Source organism: Lontra canadensis, unplaced genomic scaffold, assembly GCF_010015895.1.
Source record: "Lontra canadensis isolate GAN:19392208 unplaced genomic scaffold, GSC_riverotter_1.0 scaffold58, whole genome shotgun sequence".
Classification (NCBI taxonomy): domain Eukaryota; kingdom Metazoa; phylum Chordata; class Mammalia; order Carnivora; family Mustelidae; genus Lontra; species Lontra canadensis.
This window is the reverse complement of record NW_022631052.1, coordinates 1243527-1262615: the sequence shown is the minus strand read 5'-3', so window position 1 is coordinate 1262615 and position 19089 is coordinate 1243527. Positions and strand designations below refer to the sequence as shown.

The 19089-nt window shown below is 45.4% G+C and overlaps 1 protein-coding gene across 1 annotated transcript in view; it reads left to right on the top strand.

Moving 5' to 3' along the window:
- Positions 1 to 1831: 1831 nt before the first annotated feature.
- TMEM233 (transmembrane protein 233) overlaps positions 1832 to 19089 on the top strand; it is a 36059-nt gene continuing 18801 nt past the window's right edge. Inside the window, exon 1 of the mRNA XM_032876171.1 lies at positions 1832 to 2154. Coding sequence (XP_032732062.1) covers positions 1969 to 2154 — 186 coding nt within the window. The 5' untranslated portion in view covers positions 1832 to 1968. The remainder of the gene's footprint in view (positions 2155 to 19089) is intronic.

Genomic DNA, 19089 nt, shown 5'->3' with positions numbered 1-19089 from the left:
AGGTGTAGAGAAAGAACCGATGGAGAACACATAAAAAAAACAAATTACAATAATGATACATGTCATTTTAAAAAGCTGCTGAGGGGCGCCTGGGTGGCTCAGTGGGTTAAAGCCTCTGCCTTTGGCTCAGGTCATGATCCCAGGGTCCTGGGATCGAGCCCCGCATCGGGCTCTCTGCTAGGCATGGAGCCTGCTGAAATGTAATTACTATGGGGACCTACTCTAAATAAATATAAAGAGAAGATCTCTCTCTGAGGAAGTGACAGAGCTGATAGCTGAGAACTAAGAAGGAACAGCCACGTGGCAGTCCAAAAGAACAGCATCCCAGGCAGAGGGAACAGCCAAAGCAAGGGCTTGGTTGAGAACTCCATAGATCTAATTCTTTGGCTTATCCCACTTGATCAACCAACCAAAATGGGGGAGAAGACACTATTTCGTCTTTATGCGTTCACATACTAAGCACAGACTTTGTACCAGCCACAGTACCGGGTGCTGATACAAAGATGAACAAGAGGTTCCCCTTTCTCAAAGTCTGCCATCCAATGAGGGAGGCAGGTAACAGAATCAGGATGGCCCCATCAGAAGTGAGAGCATCCCAGATAATCAGTTCACATTCTGAGAAAGTCAAGCAGATAATTAATACTTCTGCTGCATTATGATGTGAGCAACTATTCTTGAAACTATGCATCATAAAATTACTTTGTATTTCTCTGTGGCCCTGCCAGTTCTGAATATTGGGATTTTAGGGGACGTATTTGCACCAAGGGATACTGGGTCTGAGATACTGCATAATGACTATACTTTGGGGAAATAGCTTCCTCATAAAAACTAACGTGGACAGAGCACTTAGATTCACCCGGTTTGATCTGCAATTTTATAATGTTCACAATGTCCCTATGAGGAAGGGATTCCTATTATCTGCTTTTTTTTTTTTTTTTCAGATGAAGGAATTGGAGGACTTTCCTGATGTCATTCAACTCAAACGTGACAAATTCCCATCTCTGTCTGGGTTTGGAGCCTCAGTTCTGGTCCATACACAATCTCATGAATTGCTTAATGATATAATTGCTCTCCTCGTGCTGGTTTGCGGAGACAGACCCTTATGTCTTCCTCCCATCCCAGTTATCCACCTGGGTTGTCTACACCAGCCAGATCTACCTGCTTCTCCCTCCAGGGGCTCTGTAGGTGGAAAAATGGAGAGGAGAGGTTTACTTGTTTGTACACTTGGGGAAAAGTGGACCAAACCCAGACTGGCCGCTACTGGCTGTCTATACTGGGGGAGGGGCGGGGGGGGGGGGAGTGGGTGTCTCCAGAGGACCTCTATATAGGGCACAAAGGGTTGGGCCCAAAGCTTAGCACCTTGCTCCCTGCCCACCTGCCAGGGAAAGAGAAATTCCTGGGGCTCAGGGTTCAAAGTCTGAGGAGGGGCTGGATGGGGGAGGGGGTGCAAATTGTTAGTCAAGAGGAAGTAGTCAGTCTGTGGCCACTTGCATGGAGTTGGGATGCCTTCTGTTACCCGTAATGAATTCAAATTCAGTGGCTTGAAAAGATGAGCTGGTCACCTGGAGACCGCAGGCTGGCCAGTGTGCAATGTAAAGGACCTTCGCTCTCCCCTGCTCTAAGCCTCCTTTTATTTCGGGCTTAGAGTGAGTCTGTGCGCCTGTCTGATGGTCTCTGGGTGTGTCCTTCAAGGAGTGCCTTTCCCCTGTTTCTCAGGCCTGCTGGTTCCCTCTCCTCCCGGAGGCCTCCCCACTCCCTTGTTCCCTCCCTCCCTCTTGTGCTGAAGCTCTTGGCCCAGGTCCCTCAGCCCCGGCGAATGCACTCGGAGGACGCAGGAGAGGTGAGGTCACGTCTCCCTTGAGCCCTGAGCCACTGGCTTTTCAGAGCCTCACCAGGAGCCGGCAGCCTCAGTCCCAGACCGCGCGGACCCTGTGCTCCTCTGCCCACCCTGTGCCGCCGGCCTCGCCCATGTCTCAGTACGACCCCAGCGCGGACTTCAAGAGGGCTCTGGACAGCAGTCCAGAGGCCAACACCGAGGATGACAAGACCGAGGAGGACGTGCCCATGCCCAAGAACTACTTGTGGCTCGCCATCGTCTCGTGTTTTTGCCCCGCGTACCCCATCAACATCGTGGCTTTCGTCTTCTCCATCATGGTGAGTCAATGAGGACCTGGAGCAGCCAGGGAGGGAAGACCTGGGAGGCGTTGCTAGAGTGCCGGGGACCCAGCGCGCTCTCCACTGCTCCCTTACGCGCCGCCCGCCGCACCCCGGGTTTTCGGTCCTTGGCGCCTCTTCCTCACTTGTCTCAGGCTCAGCACTCTGCCCTCAACCACCAGCGCCTCCTCTGCGCTGCCTTTGGCGCCCAGACCCCGACCCAGCCTCTCCCAGGCCGGCTTTCCACCTCCTTCCAGCACCCATCGTGCACTCTGCCCAACCCGGGGAGTTCTTCCGTGGACTCTGCGGCTTCTTTCCCTGCCTGCCTCCTCGGACATTCGCAGGCACCGGTCCGGTTCTTTTCAACCTGCTTTTCTAGAAGCTCAAAGTGCGCCACCCTTGCAGGCAAAAGCCCGCCCCTTTCTCTGAGTGCACGGGTGGGGGGATACCCCTCTCCAGCGCGAGGCACCCTTTTAGCATACAGTCTTTGCTCTGCTGAGCCCAGGGCGCCGCCCCGGCCACTTTCTGGGGGTCCCCAAGCGATTTCCGACGCCTTCTCCTTGATCCTGGTCCCATGCCGTCTTAGGCAACCCCGTTCTCCCGGGCAACAAACAGCTCCTTCTTCCTTCTCTTTACTCCTTGGCATCTCCGGCAACCCTTCGGCCCTTTCTTTTCCAGCGCGCCCGCTCGCTCTCCTGGCTTTTCTCGAGCGCCTGTTTTGCCCCTCTCACCTGCAACGTGCGCCCGAGCCTCTCTTTTACTCTTTCTGCCCCAGCACGTTGTAGTTCCTCCCTCGTTTGCTGCGCGCGGACCCTATCTCCGCCTCTCTTGGCGTCCCCCAAGGGCTCCCAGGCTCCCCTCCACCGCTCAGTCCCGCGCCCGGGGCGCTCCCGCTAATGCACTGGCGACTGGGCGCGCCCTTAGCGCGTCCGCCTCCCGAACGCGCACCTCTCTCCAGTAGTGGCTGCTGGTGTTCGGTCCGCCCTCCCAGAGCTCGGCTCCGCAGCCTCCTTCAGCATGGGTAGGAACTCCCGGACGAACCCCACCAGGAGGGCGGCATACACCCGCGAGGCCCTCGCCTTATTGACTGGAGCAGCTGGCCCGGGGGTGGCGGCGGGGTAAGGTTCCGACCGGCGCTGTCCCGGGACAACCCTTGCCGCGATCTCCCTCCCCAGTTACAGACCGAGAAACAAACCCCGTTTGTCCGAACCAACATTCAAGCATGCTGCCGCTTCCGTTCCGACTACCTGGGTTCAAACCCCAGTTCCGATCGCGGACTAGCTGTATGATCTCCGGAAATCACCGCATCTCTCTTCAGTCTGTAAAATGGGAGGAATCATAGCCACGGTTTCTTGAGGTGGTTGTATTAATGATTGTAAAACGCTTGATGCGGTGTTCAGGATGATGTTATTATTAGATCTTTACTCAAATGTCACTTCCCGAGGCCTTCCCTGATCCTGGTTTCCAATCAAAATCCCTACAAGCTCTACTCCCCTGCCCTTGATGTTTTCCCCCTAGAGCACTCCTCTTCATGAGATAGATTGTTTTATTTCTTAATATACTTACTGTCTATGTGCCCTCCTTAGAGTATAAGCCCTATGAGGGTAGGAGTATTTGTGGGTGTTTTTTGCTGCTGTATCTTCGGCACCTAGGAGAGAATCTGGCAGGTGGTGGATACTCCATAAATACACGAAATGAATGCAAGTGTGAGTGAATGGATCATGACGTTTGCTTCACTCCTGCTGCCCTGTTCCACAGACTGGAGCCAGGAAAACCTTGGTATCAGGTTCCTGAGGACCAGCCAGCCAGTTTCCTCTCTTCCTTCCTCACCAGAGATATCCGGTCTTGGGTTTTCTGCAGCAAAGCTGGAGAGGATGCTGCAGCCAAATTCTCCAGGATGCAGCAGACACTCTGGCTGGAACTGGTGCCCACACTCTATCCTGATTTATTAATGAATCAGCAGCCAGTTTGCCCCTTTCCCATGGCCAATTATAAAACTGCCTGCAAAGGCTTTTTCCTTCATTGATCTGAGATGAGCTAACGCTCCAGCTGGTGGTGACAGGTTGGATACTAATGATGCCACTTGGTGTGTCTTGTGGGACAAGACTGGTACATGCTTTGAATGGAAACCTCTTTTTTCTGACCACCCTCTTCCCCATTTCCTCCCTCAAGACTTTTCCAACAGTTTTATAGCAAGATACCACTCTCACGCCAGAACACAGACACTGGACTTGGAAAGTTGACTAGAGGCCAAGTTTCACGCCTTCTTAAAGACTTGGTTTCTTCATCTAGAAAATGGGATTGTGAAAAGCATTTTTAGTTGTGCAAAACTGTCAGAAAGATGGAACAGGATAAAGCATGTCCAGCTCCCAGCATCGTGCTAGGTATGTGCAATAATCTTTGCACAGATGGATAGATTTGGAGCCTGGGAACAACATATGTCACATATGAAAACAAAAAGATCATCAACTAAGTGAAACCCAAATTCTGAAGAGCTTCCCACACCTTCCCCATCACACACCCTCTAAGGTGTTTTCCCACTGACACTACACAGATCTGGGCTTGACACGTTTCATGATAAAGACTTCAAAATCCTAAGAATAAAGAGGAAGAGGAAGGGTGTGTAGGAGGAAGGGGGTTGACCAACCCTGACAGCTGTGCGGCTTGCCTATGGTGTCTTGTGGGGTCTGTCTTTTTTCAAGTCTGACTTACCTATAATTTGTGGTGGTCAGGCACACCGTTACTCAGTGTGGTGCCATTCCCCGTGGAGGCATTTAAAAATGTTGGGGAGCATCTTTGGTGTCACAGTGCCTTGGGGCTCTACTGGCATTTGTTGAAAAGGGCAAAGAGTACTAATGATTGCAATGCTGGAGTCTGTCCCCCAGTGGAGAACGGACCTCCCCCAGACATCGACACCCCAAGCAAGAAACACTGCAAAGGAATGCAGAGTGATATAAACATGACTGTATGGGAAATAGTGATAAGGCTCAAAAGAACTAGTTCCCAGAACTGTAAAAAGAACCAGCAATCTCAAAACAATGAGATCTTTATTTATTAAACCAAGCCAGAGAAGACTTCTATAAATTACCAAGTTGGAGTGGATGCTGGGGAATAAGAAAACTACTTTGAGAAATATACATCGGAGAAGAATGTTCTTCCAACTGTGGGCATCTATGGTCTTCTGCCACCCTGTGTGGAGGTAGGGAAGTCCTGCAAGTTGGAGGACCAGTCAGTGCCCTACAGATGAGAATCGGTACAACATGGCTTGCCATATTGGAACTCTGGTGGGTTGAGCATTGCCAGTGGCAGAGACATGGAAATCTTTGCCTCTCTATTAAAAGTGTACTTAAACTCTACTCAATTTCAGGGATGGGTATCTCAAGAACTTCTCCCCAGGCTGGGCCACTTCTAGCCCATATCACATGTTCAGGGAATTCGAAAATGGCATCCATTCGCCATGCAGATGCAGCCCTGCACCAGGGCACATGGCTTAGAAAGTAGAGCTCAGCCTGGCTTTCAAGCCGCATTCCCCATGCTCCCTGGTTATCTCTGTTTATTCCATCTGAAAGGAACTCCATAATTTCCATATGGCATTTGATTCAAAGAAAGAATGTTGGTTCATTCAACAAATATTTACTGAGTACCTACTATACGCCAGACTCTATCCCAGACATTGACATACTCTCTTAGCTCTATCAAGGGGTAAATAAGATCAACAAGGTTTTTGCGCTCTTAGATGAAGAAGGAGAAAAGTTCTAAGCAAATTGCAGGAGTATTGGCAATTTTAGATTGAGTTCTGTTGGTTGTGTACATGGAATTTGCTACCTGACTCAAGAGACTGAAGTTGAGTCCACGCTGAGCCTCCATTCTTAAAGAGGTCATGATAAAATCATCTGCACAGCTGAACCAGTCTGATCACCCTAAGTGTGGATACGAAATAGCCAATGACTTTGGACTGGATAATCTATAAACCTTCTTTCATCAGAACAACTTTTCCATCGCACTTATAGAACCTGCCTAGATACCAAGCACTGGGGTTCAAATCCTTTTCTGCCATCTGCTGTTTGTGATTTCATGCCACTGACTCAATCTTTCTGAGGCTTGGTTTTTCAACCCTGAAAAACGGGGGTCATGATAGTACCTACTGAAGTACAGCCTTGGAGACTGAATGATAAATGTTTTCATCCCATTGTCTAGGACATTGCTAGAACTCACGAAGTATGATGATGGTGATGATGATGATGGTGATGATGGAGATGACAATGATGTATATATTGCAGGGATACAAGCCATTGCCTTTTCCAGTGGCAGTTTTCCTCTTTTTATTGAGAATAGAAAATTCAGTAAGATCAAAAGCAGTGACAAGAAAATATGTCACAGGAATAAATAATTGTTGTAGCCTAAAAGTAAATATTAATGCTAAACTGGGATGTGTACAAATAAAAAAGTAATATGGAACAGGCCTATTTTTCTCCACTCCCTTCTGCAACCACTTAAAATGACAGTAAGTGAATCTGAAAGAGTACAAACATCCAAGGACATATTAGGAGAACAGGTGAAGAGAGGAGAGAGGTGACAACATCATGGAACATGGAAAATGGTTAGTTGAGCATTGACTTGACCTTATAGAGTAGATAATACTGAAATTTAAATCCTGCAGAAGGAGGATCCAACAAGAATAAAGTCCATTTACCTTGAAAACTCTAGAAAGGCTCAGAAATTGGAGATACCAGTTGATGATATCACCTTTGAAGCTAGGAATAAAGAGTAGGGTTGAAGAGTGGAGGAGTCTTTGAAAGTCTGTTTAAGAAGTTATTACTACCAGAGATCATCAGCCAGCTCCTGCGGTAGGCACCTGACAGAAGAAGGAGATTTGCTCTCTGGTGAGATTGAACAGAATGGCACCAGATACGAGGTACAGCTGAGGGTAAAGTAAAGGTATCATTGAACAAGAAAGGCTCTAGCCCCTGTCCCCACTTTGTACCCTGACCCTGGCATCCAGGCAGGAGACTGGAGAATTTCTCTCCAACAAGGTGATCATACCAAAAGAAAAACACATACAGACACAAACATGTAGAAGTTCTCCAGAGAAATCATGAAAGCCCCACCAGATCATACACGTTGCCCGTCTGCTGACAAGCCCCATCCTCATCCACAGAACTTCCAAAAAGGTTTTCAGTGTCTTACTTTTAAATAGGAACAAGCAGTGGGAGGTTATCAGATGTTTGAGAAATTCTTCTGCATTAAGAGACCTGTGGTTTACAGAAGAAATTAAGTGTAAGGAGATAAATAGGGCCAAAAGCAGAAGAAAAGTTAAGGGTAGCTGATGAACATGATGATGATGGTGTCCACAAAAAAAGAACAGACTGGGAAAAAAATAAATCAGAGAAGCAAAACAGAGATCTTGGGAATTAAAAAATGAGGGTTGATTTAAAAAAAAAACAGCAGACAGATTAGAAGTCAACATTGAGGGAAGCTCAAGGAAGTAATAAAAAAATCAAAAAAGATGGAAAATGTGGAAGTAACTCAAATGTCTGTCAACAGAAGAATGAATAAATAAAATATGGCATACACATACAATGGAATATTATTCAGCCTTTCAAAGAAAGGAAAGTCTGACACATGCTACAATTTAACCCTTGAAGACATTATGCTAAGTGAAAGATGCCAGCCACAAAGGGACAAATATATTATTCCACTTACGTGAGGCACCTAGAGTAGTTACATTGATAGAGACAGAAAGGAGACAGTGATTGTTAGTGGCTAGGGACAGAGGGGAATGTGGAGTTATTGTTTAATGGGTACAATGTCTCGACATGGGGAGATGGAAAGTTCTGGAGACAGATGGTGGTTATGGTTGCACAACAGTGTGAGTGTACTTAATGTCACAAACTGTGCCCCTAAAAAAAACAGCTAATATAGTAAATTTTATGTCATATATATCTTACCACAACTCAAAAAATGAGGAAAGAAAGATAGAAATAATCAAGAAAATTTAAGAATTGTTCCCAGAAATCCAACATTTAATCAGAAAGTTCATAAAAGGGACACCTGGATGACTCAAGTGGTAAAGTGTCTGCCTTCGGCCCGGGTCTTAATCTCAGGGTCCTGGTATTGAGACCCACATCAGACTTCCACCTCAGCATTGCTTCTCCCTCTTCCTCTCCCCTGCCCATGCTTTCCCTTTCTGTGTATCTGTCTGTCTCAAGTGAATAAATAAAAGTCTTTTTAAAAAGAAAAAAGAAAGTTCAAGAAAATCCAAACAGACAAAGAAAACTGAAGGGAGGAAATTATTAAATAAATAATACGGGAAAAATGTCTGGAACAGAATACTTGAGTTTCTAGATTGCAAGAATCCCTTGATACCCAATAAAATGAATGAAATTATATGTGTACCAAAGCATATCATGATGAAATATCAGATATTTAAGGGTAAAATTTCTCTCGAATCCCACAAACTTATAAGAAAAAAACATGCCATGGATGCATTCATAATGGCTTTGGAATTCTCATAAGTAACAATGAAAGTTTGTTTTTTTTTTTTAAGATTTTATTTATTTGACAGAGAGAGGGACAACAAGAGAGGAAACACAAGCAGGCAGAGTGGGAAAAGAGAGAAGCAGGCTTCCCGCCGAGCAGGGAGCCTGATGCGGGGCTCGATCCCAGGACCCTGGGATCATGACCTGAGCCCAAGGCAGACACTTACGACTGAGCCACCCAAGTGCCCCAGTAATGCTGAAAGTTAAACAGTGGAACAATGACTTCAAAATCCAAACGGAAAATTATTTCCAACCTCCATTTAGACCCATCTGAGCAATCAGTCTTGGGAGAGAAAAGAATAAAGACATTTTCAGATAATCAAGATTAAAAAAAAAAAATCCAAACAACAACAGCAACAAAAAACTACCTGCCATATACCTTTCCTCAGAAAGTTACGGGAGGATGTGCTCCCCCCAAACAAAGCAGTAAATCAAGGAAGAGTAGGACACAAGATCCAGCAAAAAAGGTCCAACACAGAAAAGAGGCTAAGAGAAGTCCTCTTGAAAACAAAGCAGTGGGACTCGTAAACGTGCAGAGGATACAGTGGATAATGGATCCGTGGTCTGAAAGCCACTGTCAAAATCCATTATCTGGTCATGGGCTGGCACAGTAAACTACAGCCCCACCCTGTGCCTGACCACCCCTGCTCTAGAAAACAAGGTTTGTGGTCAAAAACAAAGTAAATGTCCACAGGATGAAAGACAAACCAAACCGACTTGTGTTTCCATCCGACCCAGGCTCCACTGGGGTCTGCTCACCCATCAAAACTATATTTCAAGTGGACTTCAATTAAGTTTAAAGGGGAGTTTTGGGGGGGGGTTGTTGTTGTTGTTGTTCTTGTCGGGCTTTTTGTGACTGAGACAGAACTTGGAAATCACAGCTCTCAGCCCAGGCAGCTAACCCAGGAGATTTCACTCTGCTCACAAGTTGGAACTCTACATGTCATGGCTCATTGGATCTCTCAATGTGACTTCTCTTAACCCTCTCCAGCTCTTCCCACAGGACTGCCAGTGCAGAAATGGGGTATTAATAGTATGGACCCTTGTGATTTATCTTTTTTTTTTAAGATTTTATTTATTTATTTGTCAGACAGAGATCACAAGTAGGCAGAGAGGCAGGCAGAGAGAGAGAGGAGGAAGCAGGCTCCCCGCTGAGCAGAGAGCCCAATGCGGGGCTCGATCCCAGGACCCCAGGATCATGACCTGAGCTGAAGGCAGAGGCTTTAACCCACTGAGCCACCCAGGCATCCCCCCTTGTGATTTATCTGTTATGAAATTCTGTACATGAAGCTCTGATGAATATTAAAATGATTCCAGATGATAAAGACATTACCTGAAGTATGCCACTGTTGGAAATTTCTGTTAGAGACACACGCCGATTTTCTAGATGTGCGTATCATCCAAGCTGCTGCTGCTTTCTTGACTACTACATGGCAAAGGGTGGCCGCTGACATTTGTTACTTGGGAATCTAGAATTTAAACTGCCATCGGCGTCCTTCTAGTCCCAGGTAGAGACTAAATCTATTTCAAGATACTAATCTGTGTGTTCCTATTTAAAAAAATACCTTTTCCCCCCCTTTCAAGTTCCTATGAAAATCCCAGTTAGTTAACATACACGGTGTAGACTCTAGTGATTCAACACTTCCATACAACACCTGGTGCTCGTTACAACTGCCTCCCTTATTCCCCATCACCCATTTCCCCCATTGCCCCACCCACCTGCCTTCCAGTAACCATCGCTGTGTTTTCTATAGTTATCAGTTTGCCTGAAAGAAAATATATTTTGTTTTATTTATTTTTTACTCTTTCTTAAATTTTTGTTTAAATTTCTTTTAGCATAACAGAATTCATTGTTTATGCACCACACCCAGTGCTCCATGCAATACATGCCCTCCATAACACCTACCACCTGGATTTTACTTTTTTAGAGACCGAGCGAGCCCGTATGTGCATACCAGCATGGGGAGAGGGGCAGGGGCAGAGGGAGAGAGAATCTTTTTTTTTTTCACTGATTTATTTGTATTTTATTTTTTTCTCTTAATTTTTTATTTATTTTTTTTATTTTATTTTTTATAAACATATATTTTTATCCCCAGGGGTACAGGTCTGTGAATCGCCAGGTTTACACACTTCACAGCACTCACCATAGCACACACCCTCCCCAATGTCCATAACCCCACCCCCCCTCCCAACCCCCCTCCCCCCAGCAACCCTCAGTTTGTTTTGTGAGATTAAGAGTCACTTATGGTTTGTCTCCCTCCCGATCCCATCTTGTTTCACTTACTCTTCTCCTACCCCCTTAACCCCCCATGCTGCAGACGGAGAGAGAATCTTAAGCAGGCTCCAAGCTTAGCACCCCAGCAGAGACAGAGCCCAACACAGGGCTCGATCTCATGACCCTGAGATAATAACCGAAATCGATGGGCAGACCCTTAACTGGCTGAGCCACCCAAGTGCCCCTTAAAATACATTTTAAATACCATTTTAATTTACTAATAAAATGATATAATGGCTGTGTCATAAGCCAATGTGGGAAGTATAGAGAAAACAAGATTGGCTGCTGATAGATAGTGAAACTGGGCTATGGGAACACGAGGAGTCATTATACTATTTTGCTGATTTTTTTTCACGTTTAAAAAATTCCATGACAGTTTTTTTTTTTTTTAATTAAAGGAAAAGGATGGGGCGCCTGGGTGGCTCAGTGGGTTAAGCCTCTGCCTTCAGCTCAGGTCATGATCTCAGGGTCCTGGGATCAAGCCCTGCATTGGGCTCTCTGCTCAGCAGGGAGCCTGCTTCCTCCTCTCTCTCTGCCTGCCTCTCTGCCTACTTGTGATCTCTCTCTCTCTCTGTCAAATTTTTTTTTAAATCTTTATAAAGAAAGAAAGGAAGGAAGGAAGGAAGGAAGGAAGGAAGGGGGGAAGGAAGGAAGGAAGGAAGGAAGGAAGGAAGGAAGGAAGGAAGGAAGGAAGGAAAAGAAAAGGAAAAAAGAAGTCCGGCCAGAATCTGTCTCCCAAAGTCATCAAACACTGCCCAGATAACAACAGCAGCTATTAAATGAGCTGGCAAAACAGGGCCATGGATGAGGTGCAGTTCGTCATTAATTAGTAAGTAAATTATTTCTCACTTATAATGTATGAATTTTAATGATAACTTTGGCGGAAACCTGCAAATAATTATCAAGAGGAGACCAGATAGGAGGACTCATACCCCCAGAACAATGCTTCACAAACTTTAACCACTTGAGGATCTTGTTAAATGCAGATTTCACACCTCTTTCAAAACTCAGCTGGAAAATCACCTCCTCCGTGAGGCCTTTCTTGCTTGCCCTTACGCAGGGTTGTGCCCATTATACTCTGAACAGATTTCTCTCAGGGGACCTTTACTTCCTTGCACAAATTTGTGTATGTGAACTCCTTGAGGTAGCACTGTGGGCCTCATCACCTAGCACAATGTTGAGTACATGGTCAATAAGAAACATATTGAATGAATGAATGATTGAATGAATGAATGAATGAATGGCTATAAAGGCCCAAGTTTTTTCCTACCTTTATCTCTGAGGATTCCCCTCCCTTCCTAGCTGTGTTCTGCATTTCTGCCAAAACTTTTCTGAAAAATACCCAGGAGACCCAGGCTAAAGCCACGGGTCGCTGAGAGGTTGGCCAAGCCTTTGTTCCTGACGATAACTTTCCAGGCTGGTCTAGAGCTCACAAACATCTTCACGCTGCCAGCCAATGGGTCTGTGTTTGGAAATTGGTCTCTCTTCTCCATGTGCTAGTCCATAGGATGGATGACACTCTTCAGTGCAGAGCCACTTTTCCAGAAATGTGATGCCTTCAGAGTGTGAGCCTGAACATACCTGAAAACGTCCAGTTACCACAAGTTCAAGAAGCCAGACTTTCCAACACCATGCTTCTCAGACAACTGGTTCTACCCAATGTTACAAAGTTTTGCCAAAAAAGGGGTGGGATGGGGGAGGTGATGATATTGAGAAGTCAAATGCTAAGTTAAGCAAAAGTAAACTGCTTCCTTTCCTTTGGGATTTCTCGAAACTTTGGCCAAACTCTGTGCCTTGTGGCTCTTCAGGGGACCAGTATAACAGAGCATTTATTAAGCATATCGCCCGGGATCCTTTGATCCTAAGGCTAATACACCACAAAGCACACTTTGGTTAATACCATTCTTAATGATTGTGGTTCTCGGTCTTAATGGATTGAGACATGTTGATATGGAGCTATGGCAAGGAGCTCCATCCCTAACATTCTTACCTTATAGACCTACCTCTCCCTGCTTTCTTCCAATGGAAATTTTTTTTTAAGATTTTATTTATTTGACAGACAGAGATCACAAGTAGGCAGAGAAACAGGCAGAGAGAGAAAGAGAGAGAGAGAGAGAGGAAGCAGGCTCCCCGCTGAGCAGAGAGCCCGATGCGGGGCTCGATCCCAGGACCCTGGGATCATGACCTGAGCCGAAGGCAGAGGCTTTAACCCACTGAGCCACCCAGGCGCCCCAAATAAGGGTAAACAACACAAGTATTTTTAATGGGTCTCCCTAGTTGAACTTCATGCTTTTCCTCCCTCATTCTCTTTTTCTGTAGGTGAAATTCAGAAAGTCACCTTTCCCTTTCCTTTACTCTTTATATGTCCTATTCCCCTGCACTGAAGGAGACTTTCTGTATTTAACACCCTCTTCTGATAACTTCATTTGTTCTTTGTTCTGGATAATTTTGGTAGTGTGCTATTGCCATTATCAACATCATCACCATCATCATCATATTGTCCACATGTCCTTACTTGTCGAAACATTTTAATATGGACACAGTTTCACTCTTTCCTTGCAAACTCCCAGGGAGGTATGCAAGAGAGCCGTCTGCCCCATTTATCCATGAGGAAGCAAAGCTTGGAAAGGTGACATGGAGTAATGTATAGAAATGTTGAATCACTGTATTATACACCTGAAACTAATATAACACTCTATGTTAATTATACTGGGAATTTTTTTAAAAAAGAAAAGAAAGAAAGGTGACCCTAGTAGATAAAATCAGACATGACAGTCCTTACCCCCATGGAGTTTAGAGTCTAGTCTCTTAAGGATTATGATCAGGTGGCTATGCCTCACCCTTTGATAGGAATACAGCTTTGATGTTCTGAAAGCTTTCCCTTTTAATAGATCTGCCCCACCAATAGAGGAAGCATCATATAATGCTCTCAATTAAGTCTGGCAGAAGTCCTCTCTAGCGTTTTGGTTTTAATGATAGGCAAAAGGACAATTCCCACTTGTCCTTGAAGATATTTATGGAGAGGCACAGCCCAGAAACACAAGAAGGAGAAAGACAGGCATGAATGAATGAAGGATTGATGGCAAGGAATTGTGCCTCGTGGTCTGCAAGCCCCATCTCTGAATTCCCGGCACTACCTTTAGGCACAGAAACTTAGGAGCAAGCAAAATTGAAACGAGAAATCCCAAAGTCAGCTGAAAACTCAGACGTTGTTACTAAAGGGCCAAGGTCTATCAAGCTGTTTTGTTTTCTTTTGTTTTGTTTAAGATTTATTTATTTATTTATTTGACAGAGATCACAAGTAGGCAGAGAGGCAGGGAGAGGGAGAGAGGGGAAGCAGGCTCCCAGTTGAGCAGAGAGCCCGATATGGGGCTCGATCCCAGGACTCTGGGATCATGACCTGAGCTGAAGGCAAACGCTTTAACCCACTGAGCCACCCAGGTACCCTATCAAGCTGTTTTGATGGGAGCCTTGTTATGGAAGAGTTAGGGATCTAAGACAATGCTGATCTATATAAAGAGTTCTTACAGCTGAACAAAAGTATCTGAGGCTGTGCTCAGGCATTGATGTTAAGTCTGTATGGGTATGTGAGTCTGTGGGTGTGTGAGAAAGTAGAGAGACAGACAGAAACAGAGAGGCACAGAGAGATACACACACATAGACAGACAGAGAGGTAACCTCACTTCCCACTGCCCAAATACGTACTAGAGATATAGGGACGGCGAAGAGGAGGATGGTTTTGAGAGAAGAGGTGTCTTTTTTTCAAGATTTATTTATTTATTTATTTGAGATAGATAGAGAGAGCGCCTGAGCGCAAGAACAAGCCGGGAGAGGGTCAGAGGCAGAGGGATAAGCAGACTCCCCACTGAGCAGGGAGCCCAATACGGGACTCGATCCCAGGACCCTGAGATCATGACCTGAGCCAAAGGCAGACGCTTAACTGACTGAGCCACCCAGGCGCCCCAAAAGAAGACGTGTCTTACAGAAAAGGGAACATGTTCTAAAATTGGGATTTCGGTATGGGCAGTTTAATAGATCCAACCATAGCAAACAAAAATTTTAAATACCATACTGTTTTCCATAGCGAAGCCCACTTTTTCATTCTGTCCCTCAACCACAGAGAGGGTACCTGATGCTCCTGAGGTAAAGTTCTTCGTGCTTCTAGAGGTCACGTGGCTCACAGTATCTCCCCTTGAGCCACTCTCTCTTAGGTATCTACCAACAAAAAGAAGTGGACTCTGGCGAGAATGTATTTGTTCACTTCAACATCCCACGAGCCCCTGGAAAGTCCCTTCCACATTTGTGCTTGATTGTGACAAAGTCCAAAATCCATTTTCAATGAAAAGGAAAACAGAAGAGGCAGGGTGAGTATGGCCAAAGACAGAGAAAGCCCAGGTCACCAGGCTTTTCTTCCAATTACAGCATCCTTGGTCCTGGCTGCCGTGGTAGGAAGCTGGCTGGGCAGCATGTAGCATGTAGCTCTGAGTTTCAAAGAGAAAATCTAGGAAAAGGAATTCAGATGGTAGAAGAGAGCTTTAAGCCAACCCAAAGAAACATCACTCAGATATGCCTGGTCGCCCTTGGAGGAGATGCCACAGCACGTGGGAAAACTCTGGCCACTTTTCAAGGGTAGGAAGTGGGGGGCAGTTCTCTCAAATTCATTCACTCATTCAACAATGTTTGAATACTATGTGCCAGACATGATGGTGGCCCTTAATACAGCTGACATTTGGGGCATCTGTGGGCTAACTCATCCTCTGACTAGAAGAGGCCTACATGCTGGGTCAATGAATTAACCCCACTTCCCCTCAAGATTTCTGAACTGGTTAAGAAATAAGACACAGGAAACAGATGATCTGTTTGCAGAATGTGGCTTCAGATCCACAGCCAAATGGACCCACTCTGCCCCAAACTGGGCACAGGACAACCACAGCCTTCCCTTGCTTGTTGAATGAGACAGTCAAGGTCTTGGCTGTCTAGGAACTTGTCTTAGTGGGAGAAGACAGACCATACACAGGTTAGCACATAAACAAGGTCATTTCAGCAACTGGTAAGAGAAAAAACTGTGAAGAGTTTATTCTCACTGCGAGGAGAATAAACAGGGAAATACGACCAGTGGTGGCAGGTGGTGGAGAAGAGATTCTGCTTTAGAAAAGGATGGTTGGGGGGCGCCTGGGTGGCTCAGTGGGTTAAAGCCTCTGCCTTCAGCTATAGTCATGATCCCAGGGTCCTGGGATCGAGCCCCGCATCGGGCTCTCTGTTCAGCAGGGAGCCTGCTTCCCCTCCTTCTCTCTCTGCCTACCTCTCTGCCTGCTTGTGATCTTTGTCTGTCAAATAAATAAATAAATAAATAATCTTTAAAAAAAAGAAGAAGAAAATGATGGTTGGCTGAAGGATGAAATCAAGCCAACCATGGGAAAAGCCAGGCAGAGCCAGGCAGTGCAAAGGCCCTGGGGCAGAGTAAGCATGGTATAATCCAGGGACATACGTGAGGATATCTAGGTCATCCACTTAAAATGGACCTAACTCCCCCAGGAAGGAATCCCAGAATAGGCCACAAAATGGAAAGCTAGGGCTTCTGTTACTCGGGTTGGGGTGGGAGGTCACACAAGACCTCTTCACAGATCATTACTGTGCCTCGGCCTCAAGCCAAATTGCTCCCATATGTGGGACCAAATTATTGGTTTACTTTTACTTCAACCTTCATTCCAAATTAGAACAATCACTCAGAACTAATTTGGTCACTGAGGAAGCAATACCCATTTTTGCCTGGGTCCCAGTTTCCCTAGACTTTCATGACCTGTGAGTGCAAACACATTACCAAACAACAGCCCAGGCTTCACTTGTTCTTGCCCCTCCCTGCTACGTCACCCCCCCGGCAAAATTCCTTTCTCTATTTCTGAGAGGTGTTTCTCACGTGTTCACACAAAACCGTAATGCGTCAACTGTTAACACCAGCAGGGCCTGGCAGCTGCTTCCAGGGGACACTGGGGTAACCATCAAATATACCTCCCAAGCTGCTTCTGAGCCCTCACATTATCTCTTGCCTGACACCGCCAACTTCTCTGGTCTCCATCATTGGTCCCCTGGAATCCTTAAGGTGCAAAAGCTCTGTCACCAGTCCTTCCTTCTTTAAAAAAAAAAAAAAAAAAGTGTACAATTCAAGTGATTTTTTAGTATACTCACAAGGTTGTGCAATCATTACCAGGATTTAATTCCAATAAATTTTCATCACCCCAGAAAGAAATTCCATACCCATTAGCATTCATTTGCCATGCCTCTTCCCCTAAGCCCTGGCAATCACTAATTGACTTTCTGTACCTATGGACTGACCTATTCTAGATGTTGCGTATAAATGGAATCATACATTCTATGATCTTTTATGTCTGGCTTCTTTCACTCAACATAATGTTTTCCAGGTTCAGCCTCTTATTAAAAGCGAAGTAATATTCCATTGTATGAAAACACCCTATTTTGTTTCTCCATTCACTTGTGGATGGACACTGGGTTGATTCCATTTTTTGGCTGTATCAGGAATGCATTTTAAATGCAAGATGGAATGCAAGATTAAATGAGGTTCATGGACAAGTTCTTTTGTTTGTATGTTTTCACTTCTCTTGGGTATGTACTTAGGAGTGGAACTGCTGAGTCATGCCGTAACTCTATGTTAAATTTTTTAGAAACTGCCAGGCTGTTTCCAAAGCAGCTATGCTGTTTTACAGCTTTGTGCTGGAGGGCGCCAATGTCTCTACCTCTTCAATAAAACTTTTCTTTTTTTTTTTTAAGTTTTTTAACATTTTATTTGTCTTAGAGAAAGGGAGTGTACACGCAGGTGGGGGAGGGGGCAGAGGGAGAGGGACACGTAGACTCCCCACTGAGGGCAGAGCCTGACATGGGGCTCATCCCAAGACCCTGAGATGCTGACCTGAGCCGAAATCAAGAGTCGGACACTTAACCAACTGAGCCCACCCACCCCGGTGCCCCTTGTCTGTCTTCTGTATTCTAGCCATCCTAGTGGGTATCTTTTGGTTTCGGTTTGCAGCTCCTTAATGACAAATGATATTGAGCATCTTTTCATGTCCTTATTTGCCACCTGTACATCTTGTTTGGAGAAATGTCTGTTCAGATCCTTTGCCATTTTTAATTGAGTTCTTTGTTTTTTTGTTGTTGAGTTGTAAGAGTTCTTTATATATTCTGGATAGAAGTCCCTTATCTCATATGTAAGCAGCATATTGTCTCCTCTGTAATAGGCTCTCTGGCCCTTGTTTATTTCACTTGCTTTGTGACCCTTCTTGCGGGGCCTGGGGGTGGTTGTCTATGTGTTTCAGAGTTTCCAATGAGAACTTTTTTTTTTTTTTTTTTTATGCTTGTAGCCTCTCTCTTTCCCCCAACAAGAATTGGCAACAGAGTCAAAGGCAATTACTAGTGGTTTGGACTCTGCACTCAACTCCAGTTTGAAATCCAGTTCTGCCCTTTCACCTAACTTCTCTGAGCCTTGGTTTTCCCACCTATACAATGGGAATGTTAGTGCAGATCTATTCGCATTATTTCCTTTTTTCTTTTTTTTTTTAAGATTTTATTTATTTATTTGACAGAGAACACAAGCAGGCAGAGAGGCAGGCTGTGATAGAAGGGGAAGCAGGCTCCCTGCTGAGTGGAAAGTCCAATGTGGGCCTTGATCCCAGGACCCTGAGACCATGACATGACCCAAAGGCAGGGGCTTAACCCACTGAGCCACCCAGGTGCCCCACTGCATTATTTTCAAGATTAAATGAGGTAAGGCTGGGCCCTTCACAGGCATTATCTCAATTAAGCCTCACAATCAGCCTGTGCTGTAGACATTATTATCCCCATTTTACAAATGAGTAAAACTGAGACTCACAGCCATCCCTACAAGACCTTATTTTCCTTTGAGGTCAGCTACTACGGTATTAAAGATCCAAATATCTGTTGTCTTCAATAAAATGAGGCATAGCACAATTCACATACCCATGGACAAGTACTGGGGGGAGGGGGCTCCATTTAAGTGAAAAATTGTCAGTGACTCTGGCTTATGAAGTGAAAGCAGCTGAATTTCCTTCATGAGTGCTTGACCTCAAGCCAAAAATTCCTTATTCTTGT